A 17,879-nucleotide genomic window follows, 5' to 3' on the forward strand; every position below is an offset into this window, starting at 1 on the left:
TTTTACTTAGCGAGAAACCTGCTACCCAGAGAGAGGAAGTCAATGCCCAAGGTCACACAGCTAGTTCTTGGAAGAGCTTTGAGTAGAACCAGTCTTCTGGCTCCTGGTGTACGGCTCTTGCAAGCAGCTCTGTTACCGCGCCAAGCGAACGTCATGGGCTTGGGGCTGCAGAAACTGCAGGTCAGATCTGTCTTTTCTAATGCTCAGCAGGGGGGGAAATCTGTCCACTTTCTACTCGGTTCTTTGAATTTTTTTTCAGGTCTCTGGGGGGCATTGTAGGAATATTCCTGCTGTGCCAGGTTAGGAAAGGGGCAAGAATGTTTGTCCTTGCTCTCACTTTTTCGACTGATTCCTCTGTCCTTGGTGGCCAAGAGCCCTGCCATTGTCGTCCAACACTGTTTTGCCTATAAATCATACTAGGAAGCAGGAATTACAGCTACTCCCAAGAAACTACAAACCAGCTTGCCCATACTGCACATTTAGCCTCAAACGTAGATGAGGCAGGGAGGGGTAGCTGGGCTCCTTAGTTTATAAGTGGGCAGGCTGAGGGACCAAGCGATTGGGGTTCTGGAGAAGTCAAAGAGAACATGTTATCTCAGTGGCTTGGCCACTCCCCACAGTCATAATCCCATAATGGAGAGAAGGGATTTCCAACAGCCATGTTACCAAGGTCACACAGCACATGCCTACCAATTAAAACATTGGATTCATCACATCCTTATTGGATATGACTATATCTAACATTGCAGGAAGCCCTTAAGGCACAACACAAATTGCTTTGTTAACCAGATGGCTTAAACCTGAACATATGCTCATAATACCACTTTTTGCTGGGGGAGAGGAGGAAGAGGAAGAGGTCATTTTGAAGGGAGGGCAGGCCTAGTGGGTCGTCACCGTGTAGACCACGGAGAAACCAGAGGAACTCATGAGGACCCAGGATATCCTGGCGAGAAAGGGGTAGGGAGAGCCACCAGGGAGTGGGAAGCAAGACCACCTTGGCTTCCTAGGCCATTTTGCCATGATCCTGGGAGCTGAACCATCCCCCTCCCCTGCAAGTCTTTGAAATTCATTTCTCCGGCTGCCCTTGGCACAATGCCATAGGCTGGCACACTGCGAGGGTGGCGGTGGGACCCACAGGAACTAAACACTGGGCATAGCAGCTGGAACTTGCAGCTGTCCCTGGGACGCCGGCTAAGGCTTTGGAGTTGAAAGCCCTCTCCTATGAGCTAAGCCTAAACTTGGACGAAAAATTAGAAGTTTGAGCCTCCTTCAATTATAGCTGCTTCTAGCGAGGAGAATGAAGGGACAGGAGGATGTCAGAGAAACGAGCCAGGGCACTGGCCAAAGGCCAAGAGGAGCCTCGGGCCCGCCTGAACACGTTCACCACAGGACAAGGGTTCTCCACAGAGGGGCCCCATGTCAAAAGAAAGGCCCAAGGGGGATGGGTGTCCTGCATATCCCTTTTGAGGGGAACTGACCGGCAGATGGCTTTGACCGAGGACGATGGGGATTTGAGGGCAGCAGGCCCCTGGGTGTCTAGCCCCATGCTCTTGGTGCAAGCTTGATTAGTTTCTGGACCACTTGCAAAGGGGGCCAGTTCCATTGGCACTTGCTAAGGTCCTACAGCTCAGACGCGGGATTTTTATAGCTGCTTTTCAGCACTACCTCGTTAGTCCTCCGAGCCGCGTAGAGGGGCCAAAGACCCAGTCATCTACATTTTAGAGAATAGGCACAGAGACGTAAAATGACTTGTACCCCCATCATATGGCAAGTCAGCGACTGTGCCGAAAATAGCACTGAGCCCTTTATTCTGGGGAACCGCTCAACTTAGCCCACACGGCCTCCCTGCTTTGCTTGCTCATTGCAGGTGCAAAAATCTCCGGCTTGGAGGGAATCTGGCTCCCCTGTCTATTCTTGGGGCCAACCCTCTGCTCAAGCATGTAACAGGCAACATGGGAAGCGGGGGCCAGGAGGGAGGGAGGCTGACCCCACTTCTTCCTGGCACTGTGTCATGCCAGGCGTCTTATCCCTGAAGAAGTGCCTGGCCCCCTCCTGTGTGCCCAGATTCACAGACATAGGCCGGTCCTCGATGTCCTCCTCCCTTTGAGGCCCATGCCAGCAGTTAGGTCACCTGACGGGCCTTGAGTGTGTCCAGTATCTCCACCAAAGTATGTCTAGTAGTAGAGGATAGTGAATGCTGGGTAGGTGAGCATGGGGATGAGGCCAAAGTTATCAGACAGGAGTCTCAAGTGTCTCTGAAATGGTATGTATTCTTTTTTTTTTAAGATTTTATTTATTTATTTATTTGAGAGCGAGAGAAAGCATGAACGTGGGGTGGGGGGAAGGGAGAAGGAGAAACAGACTCCATGCTGAGCAGAGAGCCCAATGCGGGGCTTGATCCCAGGACCCCGAAATCATGACCTGAGCCGAAGGCAGATGCTTCACCGACTGAGCCACCCAGGCGTCCCCGAAATGATACGTATTCTTTACAAAGGCATACAACTCGTGCATTCCTCGCCATGATATTTTTACATAAAAATATTTAATATATCATTCACATGATATTTTCCCCCTAAATCTTCGAGAAAAATGCAAATGCATAAGGAGTATGAACTCAGATCCAGTTTGAGGAACATGGGGGGTGGTGTTCCATTGTTTTGATGGTGGCTTTTTGGACACACTGCTCTACCCACAAATTTTTTTTAAAGATTTTATTTATTTATTGGTCAGAGAGAGAGAGAGAGAGAGAAAGCACAAGCAGGCAAAGTGGCAGGAGAGGGAGAAGCAGGCTCCCGGCTGAGCAGGGAGCCCAATGTGGGGCTCAATCCCAGAACCCTGGGATCAGGACCTGAGCCAAAGGCAGACGCCCAACCAACTGAGCCACCCAGGTGCCCCTGAGAAATAAATATGATCATAGTCTCTTTCTCTTAAGCTTTAAATATATATATATATATATATATATATATAAAATAAATATATATATATATATAATTTTTTTTTAAAGTAAGCTCTTTGTTGACTGTGGGGCTTGAACTCACGACCCTGAGATCAGAGTCACACACTCTACCCACTGAGCCAGCCAGCCACCACCTCATAGTCTCTCTCTCAAAGGGTTGCTAGGAGAATTAAATGAGATCATGCGTGTAAAGTACTTTGCACAGTGCCCGGCATATGGCAAGGGATCACACAGTTGTTTCTGCATATTGAAGGGCAGGGATCAACTTCTCTGTGTTGTGGAAGGCTCTCAGCATAGTACAGACTCATATTCCTTTTAGCTGAAGCTGTGAAAATAAGAATGAGGAGTCAACACTCAGAGGCAAAGACAGACATCACAGACAGAAGGGCTGGGGAGCTAAAAGGGAGCTCATTCCTAAGTGGTGGGTCCAGAACCTACAACGGGAAATGTCCGTGAGGGCACCAGAGCATGCCCCGGTAATACTGGGAGTGTGGGAAGCACCCAAGGGCTCGGTGGCCTGGGTGAGAAGTTGCTAGAAACACTGAAGTGGATCGAGCACTTCTGTCCCTGTGAGAAGGCAGGCCTCCGTAATTCTCCTCACAGTGGCTTCCAGCAGCTCAGGTCATTGGAACTAAGAGACCCTCCTGGAATTCAGACCATTTTTCCAGGGACCAGGACTGAACCCTCAGAGGTTATTTCCTCCGACTCCATGGAGGACCTCCTCCTTGCTCACACACACCCACAGTCTGGCTTCCAGCCCGCAGGACGGGGAATGGGATGCAGTTCTCCCTCTCATCCTAGCAGCTGTTGGGAGGAATTCGATCCCAAGATATGCATTGATGCCCCTTCCCAGTGTGGGCAGCTGGTCCTCCCTTGCCCCTCTGGCAGGAAGAGATCTGGCTGAGGCAGTCCTTTCAATTCATTTCTGATGAAATTGCCTATTACCCACAGTGCCTTGACAACAGCTTGACAAAAATGTGACTCTGCCAGCACCACGGGCATCCTGGGTCCATGCCAACAGTACGAACCCGTTTTCCTCTAATTGGCTGAAGTCAGAAAGTGGGAGTCAGGTTCTGGGGACTCAGGTCTGGTCGGGGGTGGCTGAAGAGCCTCGGCTTCGGCCTACAGCTCAAGCCGAAGATGGCCAGGTAGATACTTGGTAGGAAGATGACCTCCCCCAGTGCTTCGAGATACCACACGGTGGTCCTGGGTCCACAGAAAAGGAGACCATCAGCCACCCCAGGACAGCTTCCAAAGCTTTGGGAAAGCAGTGTGAAAGTCCGCTGAGTTAATGGGACACTGGACGATGGACCTGACTTCACACTGTTTGCCAGGAGGAGGCCAGGCTGCTTGGCCTCATCCAACTGCACTGCCCTGGGTTAGCCATTCCCAGGGGAGTGAGGGCCCTTCGCACAAGGTACAGAAGTCTGGGAGGGCTCTCTTGTGACAGTCATCTCATCCAACACTCATTCATTCCTCAAATATTTATTGAGGACCTACTACATGCAGGGTCCTGTGTGGATGGGTACCCAGGGTCTAGAACCGAGTAAGAAGTCTTTCTGACCAGAGGGAGCTACCCACGTAGTGTAGGACAAGAGGGGCCCCAAATTCCTGGACTGTCCAGTTAGGCTCTTTTAAGTGGTAACAGGTCTCACTTTACATTGGCACTGCCTTCCAATGAGTCCCAACCTTTGGTTGTGGGACAGTATCTCTGGTGGGCGGCCCTCAGAAGAGCTCTGCGACAGGGGCTGGGCCTCCCGCGTGCAGAGGGGGGCTCTGACTATGCTGTTTCTGGCTCCTCTGTGCCCTGCTCCCAAACCACTCTAGCCAGGACCTCTGCAGACAGGAGAAGAGAATCTGTATCCAGTCCTTGGGAGGAAGCGATGAATCAGGGCCCCGCTACATTGGTTGTCTCCTTTGCCTACCGGGTCAACAAGGCCGCGGGGGGTGGGAGGGGGTGGGGAACTGGATGGAGCTGAAATCATCACATGCCCACAGGTGCCCATGTGTCACCCGGACGATGATTTTCTAATTCATCACAGGCGGGTGTGTGGCAGGGAGAACATTTATCTAGTTGGCATGAGGGTGCCTCATATGCTGGTGGGGACCTGTGATTACCAGAAGAAAAGAGGAGAACAGGAGAAGCAGAATCATTTCTCTCCATTAGATACAAACTCTCTGAAAAGCCAGAGAGGTCAGCCCTGCTTAGGGTCCTGCTGTTCCTATCGTTTTGAAACAACCCCCTCCCCCAAAATCACCAGAGGGCTTTGCACCAGCCAAACTATACTCTGAGGCAACTGGGCACTTTTCAGAGGAAGAAGCCCCATTTCCCAGTTTTGCCCAGAGAGCTGTCCCCTACCTGTCTGTCCCCCACCTCCTGGGCCATCTGGTGTACTATGCACAGGGCGAGTTGTGTTTCTGCAACCCAACCCCTACCCCCTGCTCCCTTCAGCTCTGAGGTCACAGCCAAGCTCAAGAGAAAGGAGTAGACCATATTCAATCCCGGTGACCGTGACCCACAGGAGGCTTCTAAGAGGAGCAAAGAGGAGGCAGCATGAGCAGGGTCCTAAGCTCTCATCACTCACTGGGGCCCAGGTAGATGGGAGTAGAAGCTAGGGAGAGCACTCAGGGATGGGGGGTGGGGGTCTGCCACCAACCAGCGATTCAAGGACACAAGGACACCCACAAAGAGGCACTGCAAAGACTTATTGGGAGAGTAAGATGAATAGATTTAATCATTCTTGTTTGAAAAACAAGACATAAATTAGTATATATATATAATTTATATATTTCATGTAGTATATATACTATATACAGACATTAGAAAATGTGTCCTCTCCGTGAGGCTGAGGGAGAGGTGAAGGATGGCCATGGAATGACTCGGGTGGGGGGGGGCTGAGTGGCGAAGGTGCAGGATCAAGAAGTTGGGAGAAGAGGAAGACCACGATAGCCCTGGGGCTTACAGTGGTCGCGGGGGAAAGGGTTCCCCACTGGCTGCATCTCTGGCCCATGAAACAACTTGGTCCTAAGGGAGGAGAAGCAAGGAAAGGGGGGGGCTAGTTTCTGCAGAAGGGGCTCCCCTGATCCTTGCTGGGAGAAATCACCACTCGGGGAGGGGAGGGGAGGGGACTTTATTGCGCTGGGGGAGGGTACCAAGGATGGGCGGGGGTTAAGCACAGTGTACATCTTTATAAAACTCACGTAAGAATGAGAGATTTCACATGAACCTCTCATGTAATGGTGAAAGAGAGGCAGACACAGGGCGTGAGCGTGTGGCAAACTGCGGGGGGAGGTATGGAGAGGTGGACAAGAAGCAATCTATACAGAAGAAACATTGGCTTTCTTTGTTCCCTACAGTGGGACAGCTGGCAGGGACTCCGTGTCTTCACTCCCAGGAAGGTCGTGGGGGACAGGGATGGGGCGTGGGGGGTGAGGGGGTGGGGGGTGGTGGCAGCAGTAGATGTGTGTCAAGGAGGATGCTAAACAGTGTGAATTCCCTTCCAGATGACTCTGGAGAGAGAGAAAGAAAGAGAGAGAGAGAGAGAGAGAGGTGCAGGACTGCACCGGGTAAGGCGCTCAGCTTCTTTTCTTAGAGAGACGAATCCACAGGGTCAATACACAGCCAAAAGCATATACTCAGGATTAACATATCACGCTAGCTTCCAGAAGTTTAAGATATAGTCATCAACACCCCCCACCCCTCCCCCATCCCCCCTCCCCCCACCCCCCCATCCCCAATCCGTAGCTAAGTCAAACTCCTAAGGACAGTCTGGTAGATGTTGAGAGAGGAACCGCACGCCTAGAGCGCCAGCCCCGGCGTTGAGCTGGACTGGGCTGGGCGGGCTCCGAGGCCTGCGCTGGGTCTCCCCAGGGCAGACGTTTATCACCAGGTACCTTACCCAGAACGAGTGGGGTGATCCCAGATGCTTGCTCCCTAGTGGACTGAGCCACCCTGCCCATCAGTGAGGGACAGGGCACTTTGGGGATGGCTGGTGTGGAGCTACTGGGCCTGGGGGCGAGGGCTCCCAAGGCCGCCAGCCTGTGGGGCTGGCTGCAGACAGCCCTGCGTGGTGGCTGTTCTCTGCAGACCTGCCACCTGGGCACAGGCCCTCTAGGGTGGCTTCTGCCGAGTGAGTGTGAGCCCAGGGTGGGCGGGCACAGCTGGGCTGAGCACCCTTCCCCGCCGCTGGGCGCCGTGCCCTGCTGCTACCGCTACTGCTCTGGGGAGGGCGGCAGATGCCAGGAGGAGCTCAAGGCCTGCGGGCCTGCTGGCTTCAGGCCCCAGCTCCGCTGGCCCCCAGATGGAGCAGGAAGGTGAGCCTGATGTCACCTGTCAGCCCTAAAGAAGAGAGAAAATCCAGCTGCGTGGCAGGCAGGCGTAGTGACGAGGGGCCTTGGCCCTCACAGTGATGACCAGAGGCCGGGGAAGGGGCGAGGATACCCAGGGTGGCAGCTGCCCGGAGCCCTCAGGGACAGCCTCCATCCGGGGAGTTCTCACTCCTCGCAGACTGAAGGCCCTCGGACCCCGACTGGCCGGGCAGACACGTACACTCACCACAAGACGCAAAGACCACAAAGCTCAAACCTGGGGCCGTGGTTGGGGGAGGGGAGCAGGCCTGGGCGGGTGCCCTACTTGATGAGGGTTTTTAAGGAGCGGGTGAATGTGCTCATAACAGTCGCTGAAGTCGGGGAGCCTGGGGGGTGCCCTGGGGCCGCCGCGACAGCTGCTGCCGCCTGCTGCTGCTGCTGCTGCTGGCTAAGGTTCCGGGTGGTGGACTCCTCAGCGGCACGCAGCAGGAAGGTGTAGTTCCTCACCACCTCTTCGACCTTGGCCAGCAGCTCCTGGCGCTGGGCCTCGGAGCGCACGATGAACACCAGCCGCACAAAGGTCTCGATGAGGCTGCTCAGCACCTGGAAGCTGCCCGTGATGGCCGCCAGCATGTGAGTCGGGCTCTTGTCCACATTGGCCACGCGGCGGCAGGAAGCCCGGAGCTCCTTGAACTTGAGAGCCAGCTCGAGCTTGTACTCGGAGATCTGGGAGACGTAGGGCTTCGGCGCGCGGGCCTCAGGGCTGGCCACGCACTGCCGCAGGACCGTCAGCAGCTCGTTGGTGTCCAGCCTGGCGGCCAGGAAACCGTCGGGCAGGCCGTAGGCGTGGGCCCGCAGGGCATTGATCTTGGCCAGGCTCCCCTCGAAGGTGGACACCCGCAGGTCGATCTCCTGGGTGCGGGAGGCGTCGGGGCTGCCGCTGCTGCAGGCGGCGGCATCCAGCACCTGCAGGGTCCTGCTCACCACGGGCACCACCTGCTCGTCCAACTTCATGCCGGGCAGAATCTTCATGGGGATGGAGTAGGAGAGCTCGTCCTTGCCGTCGCTGCCGTCGTCCGCCATGTCGCACTTGCGGTAATAGAAGCAGTAGCGGATGGAGCAGCATTTGCCGCTCTCGCTGTCCTCGTCCAGATCTGCGGGCTTCCGGTACACCTCTTCTGGCAGAGAGAACACTGCCATCTGTCTGGGGCCTTTGGTCTCAGGAGCCACCTGGACGTAGGAGGGGTCTCCCAGGGTGGGCGACTCCAGGGACTTGGTTTTGGGACCCAAGCCTAGGGGGAGGCCTGCCTCTACCTCCTTGGCCTCCCTGGGCAGCATGCCCAGGGGTGGGTGTGGATAGATGTCTGAGGTCAGCGAGGCCCTGTCGCCCTGGTCCAGCTCACTGATACTGTAGCGACGCATCAGCTTCCTGTAGTTGGGAGCTCCCAGACACTCCCCCCCTGAGGCACACGTGGTCAGGCAGGACACGCCGCTCTCGGGGTCCGATCGGCACTCCCGGGATTCCAGGCTGGTGGAGCGGAGGCGCCCCGCGTTGGTGGGGCTGCTGAGGCTCAGGCCCGGGCCTGCCTCCGGCTGCCTCTCGGTCAGGGGGCCCCAGTCCCTCTCCCGCCCCCGGAGGCCGGGCACGGGCGTCTGGGGGGGCTGAGGCCGGCCCCCCCGGCAAATGCGCTTGCAGTCACAGCTGCGCCTCTGCTCCCGGGACATGCCCGGCCCCTGCTGCACCGGGCTGCTGCGCAGCTGACAGCTGCAGCGGCCGGGCGCCGGGGGCTGCAGGTACTCGGTGCCCGGCAGCTCCCCCTGGCTGGGGGGCTTCAGAAGCTCCTCGAGGAACTCCAGCTCATACTGCTTTACCTTCTGCAGCTGGGCCTGCCGCTCATCGGTCTCCTTCTTCTGGCGGGTTGGGAAGGTGGCAGAGAATAAATTGCGCAGCCGGAAGGGCCCTCGGGAGGATTTGGGCTTTGCAGGGCCTTCGGAGGCCGAGTGGGCTCCATCCAGGGTTGTCTCAAGCTTCCTGGAGGGCATGGTGCTCACCTGCCGGCTGGCTGCCTGGGGCCTCAGCGGGCTCTGGCCTCGAGGCTGGCAGCTGGGGCTCTGGCCTCGGGACTGGCTGCTGGGGCTGTGGCCTCGTGACTGGCAGCCAGGGCTCTGTAGGGCCATGGAATAGCTGGCCCGGGGCACCAGACTGGTCTCCTCGATCTTGCTGCTTTGGGGCATGCTCTCCAGCTGCCCCTTCTCCGCCTGGCTGGAGACAGTGCCCTGCTTGTACAGGGTGGGCTTAGACCCCTCTGGCCCGGCCTTGCCTGCCACCTCCCCTATAGACTGCTTGCTCAGGGACTCTCGACTCACTCGTGAAAGATAGCTTTTAGGAGGGAAGCTTTGCACAGGCAGCCGGTCCTCTTGTGGGGAGAGGTGTAGGCTGTCAGCCCGGCTACCTGTGGGCGCTCTGGAGCCAGAGGAGACCTCTGCGCTCAGAGGCTGCTGGGAATTCCGTGACGTCTCTGGAGCACCGGGGCTCATTTTGAACTTCAGATTCTTGCTGGCACTGCTGCTCATCACGCTGACTTCTGATCGTGCCATGCTGACCTCAGGCCTCCCCGTGCTGGCCTCCAGCCTTCTCTCCCCGCTGCTGGGAGGGCCCACTATGGCCCCGCCAGGGGCAGGTAGGCTCTTAGGGTGAGCCACCTGCTGGAGGGCGGCCGAGATGATAGCTGGGGTCACGCTGCCCTTCGGGTCTAGGAGAAGCTTGGGGCTCAACCTGACTTCTTTGGGCAGGTTCTCCCTTAGCTCGGAGACCTGTTCCTCACTGAGGGATGGTGTGGCTGCCCTCAGTGACATCTCCAGGCCCGTTCTCGTGTGGCCAGGCCCTTTGTCCTCGGGAACTGGGGACAGCAGGCTCAGATTCTTCTGCTCACTGAGCTGTGGGGACAACGCCGGGTGCACGGCCAGGGCGTAGGTTCGCTCCCGCTGGGGTGGCTGCGATTCTGACGGGGGCAGCTTCCTCCGAGCGCCAGGGGGGCCAGGGCTCTGGCCTGTGACAGCTGGCTGCAGGGCGGGGTTGGGATCTGGGCGCCCAAGAGAGTAAGGGGCCGTGAGGACAGCCTGGGCCGCACAGCTCTGGATCCGGAAGGGCAGGTCCTTGCGAGCCAGGAGGCTCTCCTTGTTGAGGTGCTGGGCCAGGAAGTAGGTGGTGTTCTGGTGCTGCTTCATGGCAGACATCATCTCGGACATGTCCGTGAGCTCCGAAGAGTTGGTTTCGTGGCCTGAGTCCAGCGATGATTCGGGGGTGATTGTGGCCAGCACAATCAGACCTGGAGGGACAGGGAGAGCGGCTTGCTGCACTTACTCCAATCAAGTCCTTTTGCTAGGCGTATGCGGAAAGTTTACGGGGAGGGGGCGCAAGGGCAGCCAGCAGTATATGAAGCCAGGGAAAAAGCCGGTCAGTCAGTCCAGGACGGCCAGGGGGAGGGGGCGGGCAGGGGGAGGGACAGAGGGAGGCAAGCTGCCAGCAGCTCCCCGAAGGGCAGGAATCCGAAAAAGAAACAAAAGAGGCACAGAGGAGATCTACTGGGCAGTTTGACGGCAAATTAACATGCAAAGCGCATGCAGAACAACATGCTAATCATCACTATTTTTAGATTCAATAGCGAGGAAATGTTTGTCAATTGTCCTGAAGAAGGCTGGCAGAGAGAGGCCCGTCTCTCTCTGGCCCTCCTCCTCTGGCCAGGCCTGCCTACAGCTGAGGCTGCTGCTAGGCGCTCCAGACTCTAAGCAAAGGGAAATGCTGGCCCCCGGGGCAGGGGGGGGGCGCTAAAGGGTTGCCGGCTGCCACCACCAAGGATGCCCTGGCATACAGAAAAAGGGAGGGGCTGGGATGATCCCTGGTCAGCCAGGCTGCCTCTGACCCCAATCTCTTCCTCTTCTCTGTCCACACGTCCCCTCTGCCTCACACGCTGTCTCATACGCATTATTCCTCACTGTTCCTTTGCTGTTGCCGTAGCGTTTATCTGTTCTTTTAAAGATGTGTATGTATGGAGGTACGTATCGTGAATAGGGGTGCGGTCTGACACGCGTGCTTGGCTACACGACGGGTGTACGTGTGTCTGTAATGGGGAACAGCATGCATGTCGTATGGCTCTCCCACCAAAGAACAACAACTACGAAGAGCTACTACTTACGATCGATACTATTAGCTTTACTCCTGACTAGGCGCTAGGCCCCGCTTTGCACGAATGATCTCATTTCGTGCTCACAGCAAGCCTCCGTGATAGGACTATTGTTATCAGACCCACTGGAAATGACAAAAGTGAGGCTCGGAGAGGGTTAAGTGCCTCGCCGAAGGCCACACTGAAAGGGAGTGACGAAGCCAGGACTTGAGTGCATCTGACTGGGAGCCCCTGCTCTTGGGCAAGGTAAGGACCTCAGCCCTCAGCCCTCAGCAGTGACGGCTCCTGGCTCCCCTGATCCCAGGTCACTAAGTGGTTAGTTGGTCGTTTTGTTTTTTCTTCCAGTCATGTGAATGCTGGGTGTTCTTTGCCTGTCTTCTAGATCTCTCACAGTTTTGCTCTGATCCTCCATCCTGGCCTGGCTCCGTAGCTGTCATGGCCCCAATCCCTGGGGTCCACCTGCAAGACATTTCCAGAGATGGAATGGTGAGAGCCAGAGCTCTAGCTCGAGCTGAGCAGCCGGTCCCTGACACAGCGTCGTTGATCCCCTGACCCTATGTGAACTACCTCTGGCCATCCACTGCCCTGGCACACCACGGTGACTTTGACTTCTGTCGGGAAGAAGCAATATCACCCGCTGGCCCTGCCTGGCCAGGAGAAGGAAGGGGAGGCAAGAGGGAGGAGGAACGGGCTGTTACCTGCTGTCTGTGGGGGTGGGGGGTGTGGTCCATCCTCTGAGGCTGCCAGGGCTTCCAGAGCCTGCAGAGTGGACACCAGGGCATCATCTAGCTCCTGGGCATGGTCTCGGACTGTCCGGGTCTGCACGCTGTCGATCAGTGTCACTGGGATCTCATCATACAGGAGCCCACGCAGGTGGCGTCCTTGTTCCTGGCTCTGGACCGCCCGGCGCTTGGGGTCATCCTCATCGGAACTGTTGTCTCGGAAACCGGGAGGGGGGGCAGCGATGGCAGGCAACAGCGAAGTGCTCTCATCTTCCTCCTCCTCCTCCTCCTCACTCCCAGGGGGTGGGAGGGACATCAAGTCTACCATATTGTCACGAGAGGAGCCAGGCCTCCCACCTTTGCGAGGGCCCAGCTGCTCCTGGAGTTTGGCTTTGCAAGAGTCACAGTAGAAATTCAGGGCTTCGGCCCCAAGGGAATTGTCCAAGGTGTAGGACCGGGCCCTGCTGGCGCAAGGCTCATGGTCGAGGCTGGCTGCGTCAAAGTCATCGGGGATCACGTCGTAACCCTGGCCAGAGCTTTTGGACGTGGGGTCAGACTTGGTCCGGGGCCTGGTCTCCTCAAAGAAGATTAAGTTCTCGTTGACATCTGTCCGGCTTTCCTGCTCCTTCCTTTGTTCCCGCATGTGGAGGTAGCAAAAGCTGACAAGCTCAGAGTCGGCGGGCGGGGGCGTGCAGCGGCTTGACTTCCTGGGGCTGGTGCCCATGCTGCCCACATAACTACTCTCCTTTTTCCCCAGGTGGCCCCCAGGGACAGGGCGGTGGGCGCTGTGCATGTAATCTAAACCCAGAAAGAGAATCAACAGATGAGCCCTGGTGCCGAGGACCGTGGCTGAGCTCCCTTGGCGTTTCTGGTGCGCCACTGGATGGCAGGTACTGACAGAGAGCATTACCTGGCCGCTAGAGGTTAGGGGAAGGGGCAGTCGCGTTGCCACCAACCCTCAAAGTAGAGTGAGGAGAACAGCCCCATGGGAAAAGGCATGGGGTGATGGGGGAGGGGCTGAGCACCTTGGCACCTGGGTACAGCTGGGCTGTCACCCGGGTATGTCTGGTCTGAAAGTCAGCTGTCCACGTACTTTAAAAAGAAAAAGAAGTGAAATTTGCTTTATGTACCCCTTGGAACTGGCCCTGTCCCCCTGTCCCCCGCCTTTCTCAGAGCCTTTCCAACCCCCAGTGCTCTGTTACTCCTGGGTTCCGTTGGATCTCTTCTAGCAGGGGAGATGGATCTGACCAGTTACCATGCCTTAGTGGGAAAATGCAGAACAGGCCACATATAGTGCCTGAAATTTCACATTTCAAAGAGGACTGTCATGGAAGGACCCCTAGAAGAATAAAAGCACTACTAGTAATATTCTGGGCATCTGAATGTATAAAGTACATGGGACATAGGCTGGGATATGCGGATGTGGGAGGAGGGTGGGGGGAGCACTCTTCCAATTCCTCACACCTCGTTATTTCTCTGTATTCATGCAGGGCCAGCCTGCCTGCTACACAATGTTCTAGTCAACAGCTTTTTTAATGATTGTACATGTGTACATCTGAGAATTATCCATAGCAAATGAAATGCATTCTCTCTAAATGGCTTCCCTCTCGTAGACTGTTTTGGGGGCCCTTCCCCATGTCATCTGGGAGAATATACTCAGACAAGGCCAGCTCATTTTGGTAGCAGCAGACAGAGTGATAGATGGCAAGCAAGCACTAACATAGGCTAAGGTCATCACACACGCTCCCATTTAATCCTCACAACAAACCAATGAGGTAGGTGCTGTCACTATCCCCATTCTGCAGAGGAAGAAACTGATCCATTTGGTTATGTGACTTTTTTTTTCTTTTTTTTTTTTAAGATTTTATTTATTTATTTGACAGAGATAGAGACAGCCAGCGAGAGAGGGAACACAAGCAGGGAGAGTGGGAGAGGAAGAAGCAGGCTCATAGCGGAAGAGCCTGATGTGGGGCTCAATCCCAGAACGCCGGGATCACACCCTGAGCCGAAGGCAGACGCTTAACCGCTGTGCCACCCAGGCGCCCCTGGTTATGTGACTTATCTAAGGTCACATGAGTCATAAATGGCAGCCTGGACTTGAGCCCAGGTCTGAGGGACTACAAAGCCCATGTTTTTAACCAGTACCCTATTGTTCCTCGTGGCAGTCAAGATGCTAGAAAACAAAACTTCAAAATGCCTTGATTTCCAGTTTGACGGGGTCAGTGTGTCAGTGTTACTTTTCACTAGAGCTTCCAACCATCACAAAAGCATGGTGCTGGCACTTCACAACAGAACCCCAAAATACAGGAAGCAGAAACTGACTGAATCGAAAGGAGAAACACAATTCAATGGCAATACTTGAACACTTCAATACACCACTTTCAGTAATGGCTAGAACAACTAAACAGAAGATCAACAAGGAGATAAAGGACCTGAACAACTATAAACTAAGTAGACATTAAGTAGTCACAAAAATCTTTAGAACATGCTACCTACCAACAGTAAAATATACATTCTTCTCAAGGGCATCTGGAACGTTCTCTGAGATAGACCGTATAGTAGGTCATAAAATGAGCCTCAATAAATTTAAAAGAAATGAAATCATACAAAGCATGTGGGGTTTTTTGAGCACAATGAAATTAGAAATCAATAACAGAAAGAAATTTGGGCAACTCACAAGTATGTGGAAATTAAATCAAACATCCCTAAATAACCAATGCTTCAAAGAAGAAATCACAAGGGAAATTGGAAAATATTTTGAGATGAATGAAAATGAAGATACAACATATCCAAACTTATGGGATCTAGTTAAATTAGTGTTTAGAGACAAATTTATCTCTGTAAACACATATATTAAGAAGGAAGAGAGTTCACATCAGTAACCTAACCTTCTACCTTAAGAGAGTTGAAAAAGAGGAGAAAACTAAACCCAAAGTAAGCAGAAGAAAAGAAATAGTAAAGTAGGGAGGACAGAAAAATAATAGAAAATCAATGAAACTAAAAGTTGGTTCTTTGTTGTTGTTGGTGGTGTTGTTGTTTTGAGAGAGAGAGAGAAAGAGCATGCAAGCATGTGAGTGGGAGGAGGGGCAGAGGGAGAGACAGAAAACTGCGTGGAGCCTGATGCGGGGCTCAATCTCACGACCCTGAGATCACGACCTGAGCTCAAATCAAGAGTCAGACACTTAACTGACTGAGCCACCCAGGTGCCCCAAAAGTTGGTTCTTTGAAAATATCAATAACATTGACAAACATTTAGCTGTAGAGACCAAGCAAAAAAAAAAAAAAAAAGATGATTCTAATTACTAAAATCAGGAATGAAAGAAGGACCATTACTACTGACTCTGCAGATATGGACTTGATTATAAGGGATTATTATAAATAAGCTTATGCCAAAAAACACTAGATAACCTTGATGAAATGGACAAATACCTAGAAATATATGATCAAAACTGACTCGAGAAGATAGAAAACCTGAATAGGCCGATAGCAAGAAAAGAAATTGAATTAGTAATTAAAAGTACCCATCCCTGCCCCCACTAAAAATAAAACTTAGTCTCAAATGGCTTCCACTGGTGAATTGTGCCAAATGCTCAAAGCACTTAAACAAATTCTTCACAAACTTTTCCAAAAAACAGAAGAGGAGGGAACACTTCACAACTCATTCTGTAAGGTCAATATTACCCTGGTTCCAAAACTAGACAAAACATCACAAGAAAACTACAGAACAGTAGTTCTTATAAATATAGATACAAAGTTCCTCACAAAATACTAACAATCTGAATCCAGCAACATATATAAAGCATGATATACCATGACCAAATGCATTATTACAGGAATGCAAGGTTGGTATTACACCCAAAAATCAATTAATGTAATACACTATGTTAATAGAATAGTGGACAAAAAACACATGATCATCTCAATAGACTCGGAAAAATAATTTGGCAAAAGCCACCACCCTTTCATGATAAAACTGAAAAAGCTAGAAATAAAAGGAAACTTCCTGAACAGATAAAGATTATCTATGAAAAACCCGCAGCAAACATACCTGATGGCGGAAGACTGAAAGCTTTCCACCTAACATCACGACAAAGCCCAGGATTTCTTTTCTTAACACATCTATTCAACACTGTACTAGAAGGTCTAGCTGGGACAATTAGACAATAAAATGAAATATTAGGCATCCATATTGAAAAGGAAAAGTAAAACTGTCTCTATGTGCAGATGACATGATCTTGAATAGAAAAAAATCCCAAGGAATCCACAAATTATTAGAGCTAATAAGCTCAGCAAGGTCACACGGTAAAGGACAATACAAAAATTAATTGTATTATTATACAGTATCAACGAACAATCCACTAATGAAATTAGGAAACATTCTATTTACAATAGCACCAAAAGGAATAAAATACTTAGGTATAAATTCAACAAAAGAAGAGCAAGACTTGACAATGAAAACTACAAACATTTGTGAAAGAAATTAAAGAAGACTTAAATAAATGAAAAGACATTCTATATTCATAGATTGGAAGACCCAATCTTGTGCGTCTTCCAATCCAACTTGGTAGTACTTCCCAAATCCATCTACAGATTCAACAAAGTCCCTATCAGAATCCCAACTGACTTTGTAGTAATTGACAAGGTAATTCAAAAACCCATATGGAATCACAAAGGACACAGATTAACCAAAACAATCTTAAAAAAGAACAAAGTAGGAGGACCCACAGTTCCTGATTTCAAAACTTAATACAAAGCAATGGTAATCAAGATGGTGTGGTACTGAACTAAGAATAAACGCATGGCTCAATGGAACAGAATTGAGAGTCCAGAAAATAAACCCTCATGTTTATGGTCAAAAGAGCCCAATTTAAAAATGGGCAAAGGATCTGAATAGACAGTTCATGAAAGATATACGAATGGCCAATAAGCACATACAAAGATGTTCAACACCATCAGCTATGATAATGCAAATCAAAACCATGAGATAAAAGTTCACATCCACTAAATGGATGTTCAAAAAAAAAAAGATGGACAATAACAAGTATTGGTGAGGATACGGTGAAATTGAATCCTCTGACATTGCTGATGGTAATGTAAAACAGTACAGTCCTTTGGGGAAACGGTTTGGCAGTTTCTCAAAGTTAAACATAGAGTTACCATTTGACCAGCAGTTCCGCTCCAGTTGTATAACCAAAGAGAAACGAAAACCTATGCCCCCACAAACACTTGTACATAAAAGTTTATAACATTCATAATAGCCACAAGGTAGAAACAATGCAACTGTCCAACAACTGATGAATGGGTGAATGGAAGGTGGTCTGTCTGTGCAATGAAATATTATTGGGCCGTAAAAAGAAATGAAGTAGTGATATATATGTGGGGGACCCTTGAAAACATTATGCTAAATGAAAAAAAAGCAAGCCATAAAAAGACTGTATATTGTATGGTTCCATTTATCCAAAATGTCCAGGATAGGCAAAGCTGTAGACCCAGAAAGCCCCTCATGCATGGTTGCTTAAGGAGGGGTGGTCACCTGGAGGGAACTAGGGAATGAGTGCTAATAGGTACAGTTTGTTTTAGGAGGGGGAAAAAGGTTCTAAAATTAAATTGTGACAATGATTGCACAGTTCTGTAAATATATTAAATATACTAAAAAATGCTGAGTTGTTGGGGTGCCTGGGGTGGCTCAGTCAATTAAGCATCAGTCTT

The 17,879-nt window shown here is 52.0% G+C and overlaps 1 protein-coding gene and 1 long non-coding RNA gene across 3 annotated transcripts in view; one reads left to right on the plus strand and one right to left on the minus strand.

The window, feature by feature from the left end:
* Positions 1–6,705: 6,705 nt before the first annotated feature.
* Positions 6,706–17,879, minus strand: part of FRMPD3 (FERM and PDZ domain containing 3) — a 59,079-nt gene continuing 47,905 nt past the window's right edge. The window contains exons 13-14 of one of the 2 annotated variants that reach the window (XM_087859449.1): positions 12,147–12,968; positions 6,706–10,593 (exon numbers count right to left, since the gene is read on the minus strand). In XM_087859449.1, the coding sequence (XP_087715575.1) occupies positions 7,586–10,593; positions 12,147–12,968 (3,830 nt within the window). In that variant the 3' untranslated portion in view covers positions 6,706–7,585. The remainder of the gene's footprint in view (positions 10,594–12,146; positions 12,969–17,879) is intronic. The other variant, XM_087859450.1, reaches the window with a different exon arrangement.
* LOC148106892 (uncharacterized) overlaps positions 11,598–17,879 on the plus strand; it is a 38,050-nt gene continuing 31,768 nt past the window's right edge. Inside the window, exons 1-2 of the long non-coding RNA XR_015723239.1 lie at positions 11,598–11,934; positions 12,928–13,060. This is a non-coding gene — a long non-coding RNA (uncharacterized LOC148106892). The remainder of the gene's footprint in view (positions 11,935–12,927; positions 13,061–17,879) is intronic.

Source organism: Ursus americanus, chromosome X (assembly GCF_024610735.1).
Source record: "Ursus americanus isolate L20-20 chromosome X, mUrsAme1.1.p, whole genome shotgun sequence".
NCBI classification, from domain to species: Eukaryota; Metazoa; Chordata; class Mammalia; order Carnivora; family Ursidae; genus Ursus; species Ursus americanus.